The 17,623-nt window shown below is 51.9% G+C and overlaps 1 protein-coding gene across 11 annotated transcripts in view; it reads left to right on the top strand.

Moving 5' to 3' along the window:
* CUX2 (cut like homeobox 2) overlaps window positions 1-17,623 on the top strand; it is a 62,697-nt gene that overhangs the window by 32,130 nt on the left and 12,944 nt on the right. For 5 of the 11 annotated variants that reach the window (XM_085593266.1, XM_085593262.1, XM_085593260.1 and 2 more), the window contains exon 2: window positions 13,346-13,424. In XM_085593266.1, coding sequence (XP_085449392.1) covers window positions 13,346-13,424 — 79 coding nt within the window. Of the gene's footprint in view, window positions 1-13,345; window positions 17,519-17,623 lie in introns of all 11 variants that reach the window. The other 6 variants (XM_085593264.1, XM_085593263.1, XM_085593265.1 and 3 more) reach the window with 3 other exon arrangements.

The following is a 17,623-nucleotide window of genomic DNA, read 5'->3' as shown; positions in this document are numbered from 1 at the left end:
TTCTGTGTGCCGGGATCCCAGGAGCATCCATTGGTTTGGTGCTTTCTAGTTTCCTTCCAGCCCTGGTGTGTGGCTGGGTGGCCACATTTGGGACTAATCAATATCGTGGCAATGTCTCTACAGGGAAATGTGGCTGGGAAAGGGCAGTTTCCAAATGGCTCTTCCCGATGGGGAAAGCTCTTGGGGAGCCCTTGTGAACCACAAATGGGGGCTGTGAGTCCATACAGGCATCAGGAGTTCCTGGAGAGCCCCGTTGGACCAGGCTGGATTTGTCCTGTTGGGTGCTGGGCACTCTCCCTGCACCCCACGCTTGATGCTGCTGCAAAATAATTGGGGAATCTCACATTTTAACTTCAACCCCAGGCAGGGGCCGTGGGCTTTGGCACGTGGCTGCGCAGTGGCCGTGGCCGTGGCTCTGACCTGGTGGCCAGAGGAGCAGAAGGTCTCCTCTTGAACCTGACCTCATCTTGAGCAGCCACGCGCGGCTCCGGGGCTTGATGGAAAAATGCAGCGTGGCGGCGGAGGAGTTACGTGCTGCTGGCAGCTGGTGTTTTCTTTCTTTGGGAAATCTAATATATTGATTAGCTTTCTTCAGAACAGCATCAATAAAGCATATAATGGCATGGCTGGTGCCTGCGGCGTCTCCTCCCCTGGTCTGAGCCCCGCTGGAGCCGGGAAGGACCTTGGCTGCTCCGTGCCAGGCTCTGCGTCCTGTCGGCTGCTCCTCCCTTTCCTGGCATCCACGGGCCCTGCTCTGCCTGGAGAACATGCTTGGCTGGACACCCTGATCCTCTGCAGGGAGCTTATCCTGGGCAGCCTTCCTCCACCTCCTCCTCCTCCCATCCTGCGTCTCCGTGTTGCCTCTACCTCCGGGAGCCTTGGCTCAATCAGCTCCAGCACGGAGGCACTTGGCCAAACCCTGGTGGATATCTCCAGGGTCTGGATACACCATGGGGGATGGTTGGGATGTGCCTGTCCTGGCCATCCCCAGGCAGTGAACGTCACCAGTGGAGCCACCAGCACCCAAGGAGGGTTGTGTGACTGGTGCTTCTGGGGAATCCTGGGTGTCAGGGGAGCTCACTGCCTCCAGGAGCACACGGATGCTCTGCCTGTATCCTCTTCCCAGCTGTATCCTGGCCCATGGATGGTGGCTCCAGCCCTGTGGTCACGACTGGGGAAGATGGAAGGACCCATTAAAGTGCCTGAGAGAGTTTAGAGGTTGGTTTATTGTTGTTTATGTGGTTGTTTTTCTTTAAGCTGATTGATTGCAATAATGAATGGGGCCCAGAAATCAGCCGGAGCGGCGGCTCGAGGCCACCGCTGGATTTAAGGTCCTGGTTGGCTCCAAACCCTCTCCACTATTTTAGCTTTCATTGGTGAAATACACAGAAAACCAGCAGGATCTTATTTAAGGCTCTCCCAAGCCCAGATCCACCCTGGGATGCCAGTGCTGGAAGGAGCTGGTGCTTGCCAAGAGCTGTTTTATGAACTGTTGGCTTATTTATCGTTCCACGGCTCGCTGGAAAGCGAATCCATCTGGAGCCACGGCCCATTCCACCTTGGCATCACGAGCCAGGTAAAGGCAGCACCTTCATCCAGTATTGATCCCACTTATGGATGCTTTTATTTTATTTTCAAGTCTGATCCACTTGAGAAGGGATGGAGGAACATCCCGGTCCCCCAGTGCCCCGGGGAGGAGGTGTCCAGGCTGCATCCCACCAGCCAGGAGCTTGGAAGGGTTTTCTCTGCTTCCCAAGCATCTTGCAATGAGCTCATTTCAAAGAGAGATTTTCAGAGCAAATTGACAGCTGATGACTATGGGAAGATGTTTTCCAAAGGAGAAACAATTTACGATAATTAGAAATTTATAAAATGTCTTTAAACATGGTGGTAATGGGGATAAGAAAACACTTGCTGCAGTGTAATCAGTTATTAGCAGCTGATCATTTATCTCGATGGATAGTTGCTGCTGGTACAGGAGACACGTGATAAAAGGACTCTTGATTAACTAATTTGAATATCTTTTGAGAACAAATTCTGAGTTCTCTTTTTTCTCCATTGTAACGGATCCGTACATCTGCGAGATAAACACGGAATGAATATGGAAATGAATATTATTGTGAGAGTGTAGCCCTCGAATGCCGCTGCCACCATCCCAGCCCTGGCCCTGGGAAGCTGCCTGGGGTGGATCTAATAGGGAAGGGGCCTTAAAGAAACTGGCTGGGAGGAGCTGAGGCTGTGGGATGCTGGAGAAGCCTGGTGGGGGATTTACCAGGATGTGGGGTCTGGAGGGACAGGACCAGGCTGGGCCCTTCCATCAGCCCCTCTTTGGCCTCTGGAAGGAGCAGGATGGCCAAAACTCTGGAGCTGCCTGTGGGCACCAGCAGGACACCAGAGCATGTGATAGCATCCCTTGATAAATGGGTTTTTTAAACACACAGCCTGTTCCTGCCTCCCCCGGAATGGGAATGTGATGCAGGTCTCAAATCTCTGCCCTCTGTGAGATCCCATTACAGCTCCTCTGATAATGCTCTGTAAACCCCGATTCCATTTTAGATGCTGAAACCTCACTCTCAGCATCTGTGCCCTGGACCACTGGTGGCCCTGGGATGGGCTCTGGGGTGACCAGTGGCACAGCGGGGACCGATCCCTGCTCCCTCTGCTGCTGTGCCATGTGCTGTGTGCCCACGAGTGCCAGGGGTTAAAGATGTGGCTGGAGCAGTCGGGGAAGCACAACAACCTTGTATTCCTCTTTTCTGGCACAGCAGGCAAAGGGAGGAGCTGGCTGCTGGTGGGGGTTCAGGGGGATCTGGTCCCAATCCCTCTCGGTTTCCCTGGCAGCTCCCAGCCCTCCGTGCCCTCGCCACGTTCTGGGGCTGCTCCTGCTGCCTGTGAGTTATTCATCGTCCTCAGCCACTAATGGACTTCATTCAACTGCTTCTCCCTCGTCCCCCCCCCCAGTGTGATTCATGTAGTGGCTGGAAGCAGATTCCTTTTGGCAATGAGAGTCCCAGATATTTTATATTTACGCATCATTTTCTTCCCGGGATCAAAATTTTTCCTTTCTCTCGTCTCCCCCTTTCTCCTTTCAGCTCCATCCATGCCCAGATGGGGTGGTGGCTCTGGCTCCATCACCCACCATCCCCACATGCTGCTGAGGGTGGGGGGTGCTGGGGGGTGCATCCCCTCCTGCGGGAATGGGAAGGGATGTTTGGAGGTGTTGGCACTGCTCCTTCTCAGCTGTATTTACTGCAGCGAGGAGCAAAGTCCGCGTAGCTGTGGATGCAGTTTACAGGTAATTAAACTCAGCTTGGTGGGGATTTAAACATTAATATTGATGCTAAAGTTTTTAATAAAATATAGGGAAAGAGAGAAAGAGGTATCGATTCCTATAGGCTTTTTGTTTTTTCTTTCCTCTGGCTTCATTGTATCAGGGAATGTGTTGGTGAGCATGAAATTAGGGTGTCCTGTGGTGGCACGGGGTCTGCAGATGGGGACAGATGTGATTCCAGAAGGACAAACTGGGAAAGACTTAGGAAAATGCATTTGGGATTGATCCATATGGTGAGGCTGTTCCTACCCCAACCTTCTTGGGCATCCTCTGTGGTAGGCACAGGCTTGGGGACAACATCCATTTCTTGGGAACGGCGCTGAGCCTTCAAGGTTTCCGTGCTTGCTTCTGCATCCCGTGTGTTGCTCTCTGTCATGGCTGGCTCAGGGCACAACCCCTTTGACCACCCCACTGTCTGTGTGCCTGGGCTCATTCCAGCACCATTCCCATTCCCACTGTAGCCTTGGGGGTCCCTGAGATCCCCCAGCCCCGTGGTGCCACCGTGGTCATCCAACCCCTCCGCAGCCGTTCCTGCGCCGCACCAGAGGCCGTTAAAAAGATGCTGACGGCCGTTTTTCACTCCCTGCTTCTCTGTATACACACAGGACCTGGCTTTATCTGCTTTCTCGCCAATATTTTTTTATATAACAGTGAAATATTTATATTGTCCAATAAAAGGCAGTAACTTGCAATCTCGCACAAATTCATCGGAGACCGGGAGCTTCGTTGTCTGAATTTTCCACCCGGCAGTGACCCCTGGTAATTGGCTCCATACATCTCTGGCATCAGGGATTTACATACGGGGAAGGGGGTGACGGATGGCCGGGGTCACCCCCTGCCCTGTGGCCTGGCTGGCAGAGCTGCTGGCCCCCTGTGCCAGGTGTCCTGCCCCACATCCCGTCACAGCCCAGCCAGGTGGATTTTGGTGATGCCAGCGCAGGAAGAGCCAAATCCCTCACGATTCAGGCAGCCACAGCTTAAATCCCCACGGTGCTGGGGTGCAAGGCTGGTTTCATGGGAGTTTTGAGGTTTTACTGGGACATGAAAATGGAGCAAACTGCGGGCCAGGACCAGCTGCTGATCCTGGGGGAGGCAGCTCCTTCCATCGCAAGCAAAATTTGCCCCAAAATTGCCCATTTTGGGAGCAGGAAGGGATTGAATCCCCAGCAGGCAGAGCCTGGGGCACAGCTGAGCCTCAGGCAGGCACCCCCTGACCTCGGCCAGCAGCACCTCAGCCCCCAATTTATCAAAAAGCAATTAATGGCCACTCCCCTGCCCAGGTTTTATGGTGTCTGTCTCTTCCCCCCTGACTGCAGGGCAGTAATTAGAGTTTGTCTAATGAGGTTTTCGTAGCGGGAATACATCCTCTTGCCGTATCTCCCCACCAGACAAAGCCTTTGCCACAGTTTATGGTGCCAACCTCAATTTTTCCCCTGGTACAAGCTGGATAAGGACCAGGACACCCCCTGGGCTGTGGAATTTACCAGGCAGCACCCAAGAGCTCTCTTCCCACCCAGCATCCACCCCGTCATTCTGATCCGATTTTATTTTTTTCCTACATTCCACCAAAATTAAAAAGCCATCTAGATCTTAAAAAGCTTATTTATGAACACTTAAGTGTAAGTAAGTCATCGTTGGACGGCTTCCCTCCCTGCTGATGGATGGAATCTGGCACCGAGGTGGGCCGGGAGGGAAATCTGGCAATACAATATGCTGTGCTTGACTATTTTGACACTCGGAGTGCGATGTTTTTTTTACAGTTACTGATGAGCTTATGGCACTGCTCCTTTTGGAGAAGCGAGGAGGAGGCTGGGGCTGAGAATATTGATTAGCAAGCTCCTGATTATCTCAACAGCCCTCTCGGCTTGCCTTTTCTTTTGCGGGGAATACAGAATCCCTTCAATTATTCATGTGAACCCCCTTGTCGATGCTGCCAGCGCGACACCGAGCAAAACTGGTCCAGGGGAATTGTATTCCTCAAATTCAACCTCCAGCTTTCCTAAACCCCCTTTATTTTATTCCCTCTCTATTTTTCTTGTTGTTTTTGTCCACCTTTTGCTTTTGTTTTGTTCCAGAAGGAGATCCATGTCCTTGCTTGGGCGCTGGCAGGGTGGTGGGGGGGAAAGCGCAGAGTCTCATAAACATTTAATTGAACTCCGCTGGGGATTTAGGAAAAAATGTACCTGAGGTTCAGGAGATTTGCTGTTAGGGAATTATCTCTGCAGGACAGCGGATTTCCCTTCCCAGCAATGAGATTTTTGGGATCTGTAGATGCGAGTGACTAACAACATGGAAGTTAATTGGCCACAAAGGCAAATTTTAGCCCCTAACCTTGAGGTTTGGGGATTTTTGGCTCTCACCACCTCTGGTAGCTCTGTTGGGTGGGCAGAGCTGTAGGACAGGGGCTTCTTGGGGGGCTGCAGCATCCTGATGGATGCAGGATCCACCTGGATGCGTCCCAGCAGCGCGGGAGGGAATTTTGGGTTTCGAGGCGTTTATAAAAAGCAAACGTTGAGCGTTTGGCGCGGAGCTGCTGGCACCCAGCTCGCAGCCCAGATGGGGGGAGATGGGTTGTTTGTTAGAAAAAATGAATTAAAAAAAGATGAGAAAGGGTGGGGGGGGGTGGGGAAAGAAAAAAAAAGAGCAACTCTAAAATAGCTTTTCTTGGAGGCTGTGTGGGGAGGGGTGTTTCTACCAGCCTGGCTGGGTGGGAGGGAAAGCTGGCAGCGTTGTAGGGAATGCTCAAAGGAGAGCTGGGCAACAGGGGCAGGACCTGCCCTCGCCACCCACGGTCCTGGGGATGATCCCAGGCCTTTCCCACCCTGTTGGAAATGGGGAGAGCCCTGGGAGGGACAGACTGGACAGAGCTTCCAGGCAGGGCAGGAAGCTCCCAGGGCTGCGAGGTGCCAGAAGGAGCCAAGATGTGTCTGGGAGGTGCCAGGGCGTGGCCAGGAGGTGCCAAGGTGTGGCCTGGAGTTGTCCAAAGCATGACCAGGAATAACAGTGGCGCGGCCAGGAGGTGCCACGGCCAGGAAACGCCTCGATGTCACCGCGACGTGCCGTGGTGTGGCCAGGAGGGGCCGTGGCACATCCAAGGACCCCAGGATGAGCTTGCAGCAGGGGAATCTGAGGAGGAGCTGAGCCACTGGGGTGGCACGACACGGTCCCAGCCCACCATGCTGCCAGGGAAGTCTTCTCCATCCTGCCCCAGCTGCTCCACAGCCACGTGAGCCTTGGCTTTGGTCCCCGATGCTGGTGAGAGTCTCATGGCACTTCAGGACACCTCTTTTCTCCCTTGCAATTCAGTGTTTCCTGCAGGGGCTGCTTCCCCTGCTCCTCTAATGTGCTTGGATGGAAACCCCTGGAGAGCTGCTGGTGTTCCGAGCTCGCCAGCAGCGACAAATTAGGATCTGTCATCTGCTGAGCATTACCTGGTTTTAAATCTGTCTCTTTGGAGCTGCGGAACTGCATAGGAAAATATTAAAGTAAACAATAAGTGGATTTACACAAATGCGGCTGATTTCCATATTTTTCATCACTTCATTTTATTACTGGGTTTACCGATATGCTCATTTATTTATAGAGCAATCCAGTATCGATTCATTCCGATGCACCGTGCATAAACACATAAAAGAGAGTGATAACAACAGGAATACATTTTCAGTCTTTTAAATACTGCCTTTTTTTTTCCAATAGTCTTCATTAGATCCGCTCTGGGAACATGAGCAATGTCCTTTGGGCAGCCCAGTGGCTCCGGATTGATGGGGGTGTCAGGGAAAACAGGATGTAATTCCCAGCTCAGCAGCAGCTTCCCCAGCTCTGCCACCTTTCCTCCCGCCAGGCAGTTTTTCCATAGGAAGTTTTTGGGGGTTTTATCCCAAAAGTGGATTCTGCTGCCTTGAGGTTGGGTTTCTGGGCTGCTTTAGTGCCAGGGTGGATGCCAGGGAGGTGCTGCTGCTCCTGGAGCCAGGCTAAAGGGGGATCAGGACCCTAATTTTCCCCTTTTTCCCCTTTCCTCCCTTTTTCCCTTCCCTTTTTTCCTTCCCCTTTTCCACTTCCTTTTTTCCCTTTCATTTTCCCCCTTACCTTTAATCCTTCTCTATTTTCCTTCTCTTTTCAAATATTTTTCCTCCTTTTCATCCTCCCTCTTTTCCCTTCCCTTTTTTCCTTCCCCTTTTTCCACTTCCTTTTTTCCCTTTCATTTTTCCCCTTACCTTTAATCCTTCTCTATTTTCCTTCTCTTTTCAAATATTTTTCCTCCTTTTCATCTTTTTCTCATCTTCTCTCTTTTCTCTCTTCCTTCCTTTTCCTCTTTTCCATTTCTTCTCTCTTTTTCTTTTCCCCCTCTTTTCCCCTCTTTGTCCCTTGTTTCCTCTCTTTTCCCTTTTCCCCCTTTTACCTTTATCCCCCTTTTCCCCCTCTTTTTTTGCCCATTTCCCCTCTTTTTTTTATCTTTTTTTGTCTTTTTTACTATTTTTCAAATTTCTGAAAACCTGCACCGCTCCCAACCCATATATTTCCCCCTCAAACCCCACTTTTCCTCTCTCCCCATAAATATTAAGCAGGGAGAGCTGAGTGCTCCACCACCTGCATCACAGGAAGGAGCCCAGAAACTCGGGGTGCTGGATGGCAAAAATTCCCCCTCTTCTCCTTCCTCTAAATGGGAAGGAAAAAAGAAAAAAAGGGAAAAAAGATAATCTTTAAATATCAACCTGGAGGGGTGTGGATGGGCTTGTTGGGCCCTTTCTCTCTCCTATTCCTGAATACATCTCCTAAATATTTAGGCTCTTAGATATTCTTTTTACCTCGAGGAAGAAATAGCAGGACCAGAAGAAGAAATTGTAACACAGAGGATAAACCCAGCTTTTATTTTTTCCCCCCTCTTCAACTAAAGGGCAGCTCCTTTCTCTCCCCAAAAGCAGTTTAATGGCAACAGCTTGAGAGGGACAAAGTTTGAATATCCTTGTGCCGGAGAAAAGAGCAGAGCGAAAGCCCTGCTAATTACAAAAGTTGCTTTATGAAAGATAATTCAAAGCAATAATTTAGCAAACATAATCAAGTAGCGCAGATGGGGATTTTGATGAATAGTTTGCAACATGCAATTAGCAGCTCTTGCAGTTACATATCATTAACCCTCAGAGCACAAAAATTATTTTCTCATTATTAGATGAAAAGGTAAAATTAAGCTGACTAGACAGTAAAGGAACAAACTACAATTAATTACCTTCATTTATTACAGTCATTATTTTAAACTTTTTTTTTTTTTTTACTCTGATAGATATAGATGAAAACATCTAAATTAAAAGTTTTGTTCTGCTAAGTGGGAGGTGAAACTTTGCAATCCTCGGGGTGCGGGGCCAGCCTGGCTCCATCCCAAATTTGGGGATCAATGGGAACCCCCTCATCACCCCCATCATCCGTGCCAGGGATGCAGAGCCTGAGCATCCATCCCTGCCTGTATCCCTCACCAACCTGGACCATGCTGTCAGCCCCACAGGGGATTTTGCCTATTTTTGCAGGAAAATATTTTTCCACAAGCATAACTTCCCAGGAAAATATTTTTCCTGGGAAAAATTATTGGGGGCTTGCAGGAAATCCAGCCTTGCTGGGAATTAACCTGCCCAGGTGGCACCTTCTCCTGGTGGTGGTCAGAAATCAGCCTGTTCCGTGTTGGGTTGGATGCTGAAAACTTTGATTTTGAGATTTGCGTTGGTGGCAGATGGTTTGGAGCTGCCAACTGTCAGCAAATGCACTAAAAAAATAAATTCAGGGAAAAAGAATGGAGGGGAAAAAAAAAAAAAAAAAAAGAAGGAAAGAACCAGCTCAGTCAGTGTAAAAACATGGATTAAGTTATGGTGGGGAGGGTGTGGATAAACTTGAAATATTTTCCCTGTGCTCAGCCCAAGAAATCCTGTGGTGCACAGGAAGGAAAGAGCTTGGGCACCTTCTCCCTGAGGCAGCAGGGTCAGGATGATGTGGGAAAAAAAGAGGGGAAAAATAACCTAATGAACTCAGTATTCTCTATCTCTGCTCTCAAGAACTTTGCCAAAACATCACTGAACTTGTCAGGGAATATTACAACAAAATTAAGAACCAGCAGCAATTTTCTCTCATTCAGGATCCCGCACTTTAGAAAGTAAATTATTAATGCATTTTTTTCCCCTCTGTTAAGCAGTTATTTGCAGCAGTCTTGGTGTATTGCTCATTAGAAATAACATCATCTAAAGAACTTATATTGATTCTTCTTTTCCCCCCCTTTTTTTTATTTTAATCTCCAAATCATGGACGTGAACAACATATTTCTGTGATGTTCCCTTTAACTAGAATTCTCAGGCTTTATTTTTATATTATTGATCTTTTTGACGTGAATTGCTTTTTGGCCTGGTGAAAATCTTGGGAGCTGCTCCTGCCTTTGGAGGAATGGGGGGTGGGCTGTGGGATTTGGGTGGGGGTGATGGGTTTGGGTGGGTGTGATGGGTCTGGGTGGGTGTGATGGGTCTGGGTGGGTGTGCAGTGGGTCTGGGTGGGTGTGATGGGTCTGGGTGGGTGTGATGGATTTGGGTGGGTGTGCAGTGGGTTTATGGGTGGGTGTGATGGATTTGGGTGGGTGTGATGGGTTTGGGTGGGTGTGATGGGTTTGGGTGGGTGTGATGGGTCTGGGTGGGTGTGATGGATTTGGGTGGGTGTGATGGGTCTGGGTGGGTGTGATGGATTTGGGTGGGTGTGATGGGTCTGGGTGGGTGTGATGGATTTGGGTGGGTGTGATGGGTTTGGGTGGGTGTGATGGGTTTGGGTGGGTGTGATGGGTCTGGGTGGGTGTGATGGATTTGGGTGGGTGTGATGGGTTTGGGTGGGTGTGATGGATTTGGGTGGGTGTGATGGGTCTGGGTGGGTGTGATGGGTCTGGGTGGGTGTGATGGGTTCGGGTGGGTGTGCAGTGGGTTTATGGGTGGGCGTGATGGATTTGGGTGGGTGTGATGGGTCTGGGTGGGTGTGATGGATTTGGGTGGGTGTGATGGGTTTGGGTGGGTGTGATGGATTTGGGTGGGTGTGATGGGTCTGGGTGGGTGTGATGGATTTGGGTGGGTGTGATGGGTTTGGGTGGGTGTGATGGATTTGGGTGGGTGTGATGGATTTGGGTGGGTGTGATGGGTTTGGGTGGGTGTGATGGATTTGGGTGGGTGTGATGGGTCTGGGTGGGTGTGATGGGTCTGGGTGGGTGTGCAGTGGGTTTATGGGTGGGTGTGATGGGTCTGGGTGGGTGTGATGGGTTTGTGGATGTGTGTGAGGGGTTTGTGTGTGTCTGTGATGGATCTCAGGGGCTGTGTGAGGAATCTGTGGGTGCACAATGGCTCTGTGCACACTTGTGGTGCATTTAAGGAGTTGTTTGGACACAGAGGCACCAAAGGACCCCAACACGTGTCTGATTCCTCATGGTGGCCCAGCCCCATCACCCAGAGCTCTCCTAGGACAGTGGCTCCTTCCCAATCTCCCCCTCCTTGCCACCCTCTCTCTCTCCCCAACTTCTTTACACATCAGCAAAAAAAAAAAAACCACCCGAGGAAAACAGCGAAAGCCTTGAATTAATTTTTTTTTCATCACTTTTCTTCAACATTTGGGGTCTCTGTTGCCGCTTTCTCCCCCCGACAGCTGTTCCTCCACGCTGAAAAAGAGCTCATTTGTGGTTTACTGCCACCAGCATTTAGATGGAAATAACCCACTACTTATCCTGCACTTGATCTGGTGGATGTAAGAATAAACTCCGCGCCGGTGCGATGCAAATCCCGCGCCTCTGGAGCGGGGATGCTCCGACGCTCCGAGCTCGCCGCCGCGCCGGGAGGAGTTTTACCGTTTTGTCACTCAATTATAATAATATTTCTGCTTCCAAATGTTTAAAAAGTTGGCTTCGGAAGGTATAATCATGGCACAGAGGCCAGCCTGACAATAGTAATTAATTAGGCTATTACGCATTCTGCAGTGATAATTGCTTTGCTGGAAAGTCACCAGCCATGAAAAGGACCCGGCGCGTAAATGTAATTTATCAGACGGCGGCGATCCCGTGCCGCGCCTCACCTTGAGCCCACGGGTGCTGCGGAGGGGGATGGAGGGGGGAAAATGGGAATTCAGGGTACCTGGATGTTTAATGCACAGGCAGAGCTCACCCGGAGCAGGCACTGAGGGCTCTGCAGGTGGGCAGTGGGTTTGTGTCGTGGTGATGGGGAGAACGGGAGCGATGCCACCCTCATCCCTCTGAACACCAGGGTTGCTTCCAGGACACTCAGCTCCCCCCCTTTTTAGCCATTTCCTCCCTTTTTTAGCGTGTTTTCAGTTGTTGCCTTCTTGGATGTGGATGCAGGGTTTGGTTCTGCCTCAAGAAAGTGAGAATTTAGGTGTTTTATTATAAGACCTTGATTTTAGGGCTGATGTGGGTTTTCCCCAGGTGTTTGTCAGCTCTGTGTGAGGAATTACAGCAGTTTCAGTGTCGGGTGAGGCGTCCCTGTGCGGGACTCAGAGCTGCTCCAGCAGGAATCTCCCCTGGCATTTGAGTAAATTATCCCCCATCTGGAAAAGATCACTGAAAATGTTAAATATCTTTTTTCTATTGACATTTCCTAGAATTTTAGTGAGACTCTGGAAGAGTTCAGTGGGTGCCTGGCTCACCATGTGCCAGTTGCCCGTGCTGGTGGTGCCCTGGCACTGACATGGGCTGGAATGTGCTGGAGCCCAGCGCAGGGGATGCTGCAGGCAGGCAGATTCAGCAGGCATGGCTCTGTCCTGCTCCAGCACACGGGCAGTGCCAGCTCCTGCCTGCCTCCTCCCTCCTTTCCCCTCTTCACTATTATTATTTTAAAGCACCCTGAAGCCAAGCATTTTTGCAGAACGCTGAAGAAAAGCCCCCAAATTCCTCCTCTGCTGGAACCGTGGTGCTGAGAAAGTAGGTTTGTGTACGAGCTGCTATAAAAAGCCTGGCTTATACAATTTTAACAATAGAAAAATGATCTTTGTGCTCCAGTGCCTGCGAGCTCCGGAGGAGAAGGCGGCTTGCTCAGGTGGCTGCTGGATTACAAATGAGCCGTTTGCTTTGGGTTGGAATGACAAGCGATGGCAATCCGGGCTGGCAGGGTGAGCCAGGAGCTCTGCTGGCACAGAGGAGGCAAAAATGCTTCAGTGTGGGAGCTGCCACCAGACCGAGGCCCAAAGTTCAGGCTTTGTTTCATAATTAGCCCATTGGTGGCTTAAGAGCAATTTAATGGATTCTTTCCCTGTCATAACTGTGTGTCTGCTGGGTGGGCACCTCTTCCTCCATCACTGGCTGGTATGAGTGCCCAGTTTGGCTCCAGCTGGACATTTTCCAGATGGGAATGGGTCACTTCCATCCCTGATGCCTGCGCCCTCGTGTCCCTCTGCTGCCCCATCCCATCCACTTCAGGTGGGGCTGGATGTGAGGGGTAACCAAGGGGACCTGATGGGCAGCAGCCCCTGCCCCGAGGTGTCATTGTGCCTTGAAAAATTAAAGGGAGTAAATGATTCATGCTCATAAATGTTGGATGGGAGCACGCAGCAGATTAATGTTGTTGAGTTATTGGGATGCAGCTGGTGTGAGTGTCACCAGCACCCCGGTACCCAACAGCTGAAGGGGACAGGGACAGGAGGACTGTCCCAGTCCCAGTGTGAGCATCACTTCCACCCCCAGCACCACCCCGGGAGGGCGGCTGGGCAAGGATCCGGCCCGGCAGGCACAACAACGGGCGGGCTTCTTTATTTCTTATTTAAGCGCCGACATTAAATTATAATTTTCATTTACTCAGAGCACATCAATGATTTAGGGCGACGTGACATGGCAGCAGCACGAGGAGTTTAGCCACAGGCAGCGAGCGGCTGCGCGGGGCACGGGGCGGGCGCGGAGCCGTGCCGGGGGGACCCGTGTGCCGGCCGCGGTGGCACCGGTCCCGCTGGCTCGGCCGGTTCCTTCCTCCAAGCCCATCCCTGACCCCTTGATCCCTCTCCCCGCAGGTGATTGCACTTAGTAAGAGAAGCAAGGAGGCTGAGACGGCTTTCCTGAGCGCTTACAAGCAATTGCTCGACGCTCCAGGTAAGCAGCGCGGTGGCGACCTGGCTGCCTAACGAGTCGCGTGCCGGTGCCCGGAGGAGCCAGCGAGGACCGCGGCACCATCCCTGGCACGGCTGGCACCGTCCCCAGCACGGCTGGCACCGTCCCCAGCACGGCTGGCACCGTCCCTGGCACGGCTGGCGTCGCCGACCGCGGCCGGCGCATGGTGCTCTGGAGATCCCAGCCGAAGAGAGGAGAGGAAGCAGCTTTTGCCATCGCTGTGTTTCAGCCCCTGAGCCAAATGCATCTTGACATTAGGAAAGGAATACATTTGCTCAGCCCGTGTAGTAACACTGCGGCTATTCCCACTTGTCTGTTTGACGGTAAGTTGACCGAAACGGCCGAGCGCCGGCTCGCAGCACGAGCCACGGGGACATCCTTCCTCTGTCACCTTGTGGCCGGGGTGCCACGCTGTCCTGGGAGGGGGAAACAGAGGCACGGGGCAGCCCCTGAGGTTTGTGTTGGCAGAGCTGATCCTAGGGAAAGGTGAGGGGCTGGGAGCCCCCTCCTGCTGCTCCCCACTTTGGGGGATTTCATGTGTGCCAGGCACGGAGCGTCCCCCGACACTGAGAGCTGCAAACGGCTGAAAATGCGTGGAAAGGCTCCTGCAGGGCCACTAATTCATTTTCCAGACATTTAGGAATAACAAAATGTTTTAATGATTTCTTAGGGGAATTAGGGAGACATATTTTTGTCCTCATTAAATTTTCTCCTGTGCTACGAGAACCAAATGTCAGCTCGGTTTCCAGAACCCAGTTATCTTCCCTCCCCACCTCCCCGCGCTCACCCGCCGGCTCCTCCCGCCCGCACACGCCTGCACACGGATGCACACGCATGCATGCCCCAAAACTACTTCCCTGTGCTCTCTGCACTCCTCCTTCTCCTCTCTCTGCTTTCCACAGCATCATCTCTTGCTCCCCTCCTGCTCCCCAAATCCTCCCTCCCACGGTTCATCCCCGTCTGTTCCATGTCCACATGTCTCTCGACAGGCAAACTCTTTGTGGAATACTTTCCAAGCGCCACATAAGTCCTGATTCGACATTTTTTGCTTTGAATGGCTGCTGTCAACACAAATCTCTGGCAGAGACTGTAACGGAGCCTGATTGCTCAGCAAGTATTTTGATAAGTGAGCTGGCTGTGTGTCTGTAATTACGGGAGAAAACCGTAAATCTTTTGGATATTGTTCACACAGATGTGGCGTGAAGGGAAGGGGGGGAAGCAGTAAAATGTGTTAAAAGCATAATTAATGTCATTGTTGTTGGGGATGATTTGATTTAAGGCTGACTTTGACTCGTGGAGGGATTCGTAGGGCGCTGGTGGATGTGTTTGAGCAGGTTGGGATGGGGTGGCAGAGGAGAGGCCATCGTGGTGGAGAGGTGACAACACTATGGAGGTACTGTGGGTGTCCCATGGGTGACCTGTGCTCCTCCTGGAGCCAGGCAGCAGCACATGGAATGTGGGCTGGGTAGAAGGGCCCTGGCACTGGGATTAGCTGGTGATCCCCAGGGATACAGGTGCTCCCTGCAGCTGTGTCTGTGTGAAGGTGAGGAGCGCTCAGAACTGCCCCCATCCCTGTTGGTGGGCAGCCAAATGGGGGCCCTGGAGATGGTGAAGGGTCTGGAGGAGGAGCCACGTGAGGAGCACCGAGGGGAACTTGCTTTGTTCAGCCCGGAGAAGAGGAGACTGAGGGGAGCCCTCATCCCAACCCACAGCATCCTCACAAGGGGCAGTGCAGGGGCAGCTCCCATCCCTGATCTCTGTGAGAGGGACAGCACCCAGGGAATGCCTGGAGCTGTGTCAGGGAAGTTTAGGTTGGATATCAGGGAAAAGTTCTCCCCCAGAGGGTGCTGGGCACTGCCCAGGCTCCCCAGGGAACGGGCACAGCCCTGAGGCAGCCAGAGCTCTGGGAGCACCTGGACAACACTCTCAGGAATGCCCAGGGTGGGATTTTTGGGGTGTCTGTGTGGGACCAAGGGTTAAATCCCTGGATCCTTGTGATTCCTTCCAGCTCAGGATATTTTGTGATTCTGTGATACTGCTGCAGCGCTGCCCTTGCCACTAAAGGATGGCCAATGACGCCAGCTAGTGGTGGCACTTATATTTGTATCTAATTAATTAATTCATTGATTAATATCTATGAACTGAGGGGGATGGAGTGATGGATCAGCGTGCCAGGGCAGGGACACACTGTTTCCCAGGCTGTGCCACTGGTGGGTGACCCTGCACCATGGCCCCAGAGTGTGCAGTGCCACGTGTCCCTCGTGTCACCCGTCACCCATCTGTGCCACTGGCCAGTGTCAGCTCCAACCTGTCCCAGTGGAAGATGTGATCCATGGAGGAAGGGACCACACCCCAACATCTCACATATGGGGGCAGAGCCAGCCCCACAGCCAAGGATGGCATTTCCCAGTGGATGGGCAGTGCGGCATTAGCTCAGTGTAGTTATTCCAGCCAGGAATTTGGAGTCTGCACTGCCCTAGCTGTTGCAAAGGTTTGCTCTTCCCTTCCCAAAGCTCTGCTCCCAGCATTTCATCCCAGGCTGGCAGCTCCAAACAGGGAACAGCACACAGAGGCATCACCCCAGCTGTATGTCACCAGCAGGGCTGCAGCTCATGGGAAGGAAAATGCTGACCTGAGGAAAATCCCTGGTGCTTTATTGCTCAGACCCGTTTTTCCCATATTATTTCTCATCTTGGAAGCAGGAGGAGTTGCTGGTGTGGATCGAACGGGGCCTGTCCCAGTGTTTATCTCCATGGAGGCAGCTCACAGGCTGGCACGGAGCCTCCAGGGCTGGGAGCGCAGGGGGGACCCCGGCAGCCCCCGGAGCGCAGGGTTTAATTATCCATATCCTTATCTCCACTCATGTAGTTATGGGAGTTATTAATGGCTGTGGGAGCATCCAGGCTGGCTGGGGCTGTGCTGCATCGCTGCCATCCCACACCCTGGTGTGGGGAGCCAGCCTGTGGGATGCTGAGCTGAGACACGCCAGGAGCTGAAGGATGCCATGAGCATCCCAGGAGGGTCCCAGCTGGAGCCACGTCCCCGTTTCAGTGTTACAGCTGACAGCGTTCAGCATCTGCCCCTGGATCCTCATGGCCAAACCTCTTATTCCACGCATTCGTGGGGCCTTTGTGATGTCCAGCAGAAAGAAGGGATAACATTCTCTGTGGAGGGTGCTCCAGGGGTTTTAATCTGGCAGTCACTAATCCTGGGGGGACGCTGTGAGGTGCGATGCTGTGGGATGGCAGGGCAGCAGTGGGGCAGACAGACCCCAAATCCCATCTGGAGGATCACATGCCTTGGCATTTCTTGTTTGTAAGGAGCATCTATGTGGGCATGGACCAAATCTTGCATCTTCTGGGCAGGTTCACCCCAAAGTCGTCTGGTGCTGCGTTTGACCCCCAAATCCCATGACGTGGCTTCCTTCATCCCAGTTCCATCTCAGCCAGGGACTTGCCAAGCAGTAGAGCTGCTCTGTGTCCTGTTCTGAGTGGAGGCAGCCAGTTGTTGGAATTTTTTTCAATCACCATTATTATCTTTTACCCTTGGATGCCTGCCACGTGTCCATGCTGTACGGTAGTGTGCCCAACTCCATCCCACTTCCCTGTTTGCCTAACTTTTTGACCCTGGAGAATTCAAATCTATTTTCTTTCCTCTTCTTTTCTATGAAAAAAAAAAAAAAAAAAAAAGAGAGAAAAAACCCCCAAACTTACATTAACCTGGCTCAATAGGAGGCATTTTCTTGAACTTATTAAAAAATCCAGACTTGTAAATTAATTTGTTCATGTTGTACAATGGCAGTGCAGATGGACTCATTAGCATGCACACAACAAATAATTATAGATGAATTTTTAGCTGGCCTGCTTAATGGGCTTGCTGGGTTAATTATGTCAATGTATAATTACATCAGCCCTGGGAGACATAATGGCACACCCCGCTGAGCAGACACTAGCTAATGATGGTGTAATGCTGACAGAGGGAAGACGGACGGCTCCGGATGCACCTGCTTACCTCGGCACAAACCTCCATTGTCTGCGCCCCAACCGGCCCTGCCGGAGCCACCGGTGCCCTGGGAGGTGATGCCCCCGTGCCCCCTGCCCGTCCCTCCGTGCCTCGGGGCTGGCAGTGCAAGGCAGGACGCCAGGGGCATTCCCGTGGCACCTGCAATGTCCCCGTGGCTG

Source organism: Lonchura striata, chromosome 15, assembly GCF_050655825.1.
Source record: "Lonchura striata isolate lonStrDom1 chromosome 15, ASM5065582v1, whole genome shotgun sequence".
NCBI lineage: Eukaryota > Metazoa > Chordata > Aves > Passeriformes > Estrildidae > Lonchura > Lonchura striata.
The sequence above is the reverse complement of the archived record's forward strand: the minus strand, read 5'-3'. Positions and strand labels throughout refer to the sequence as shown.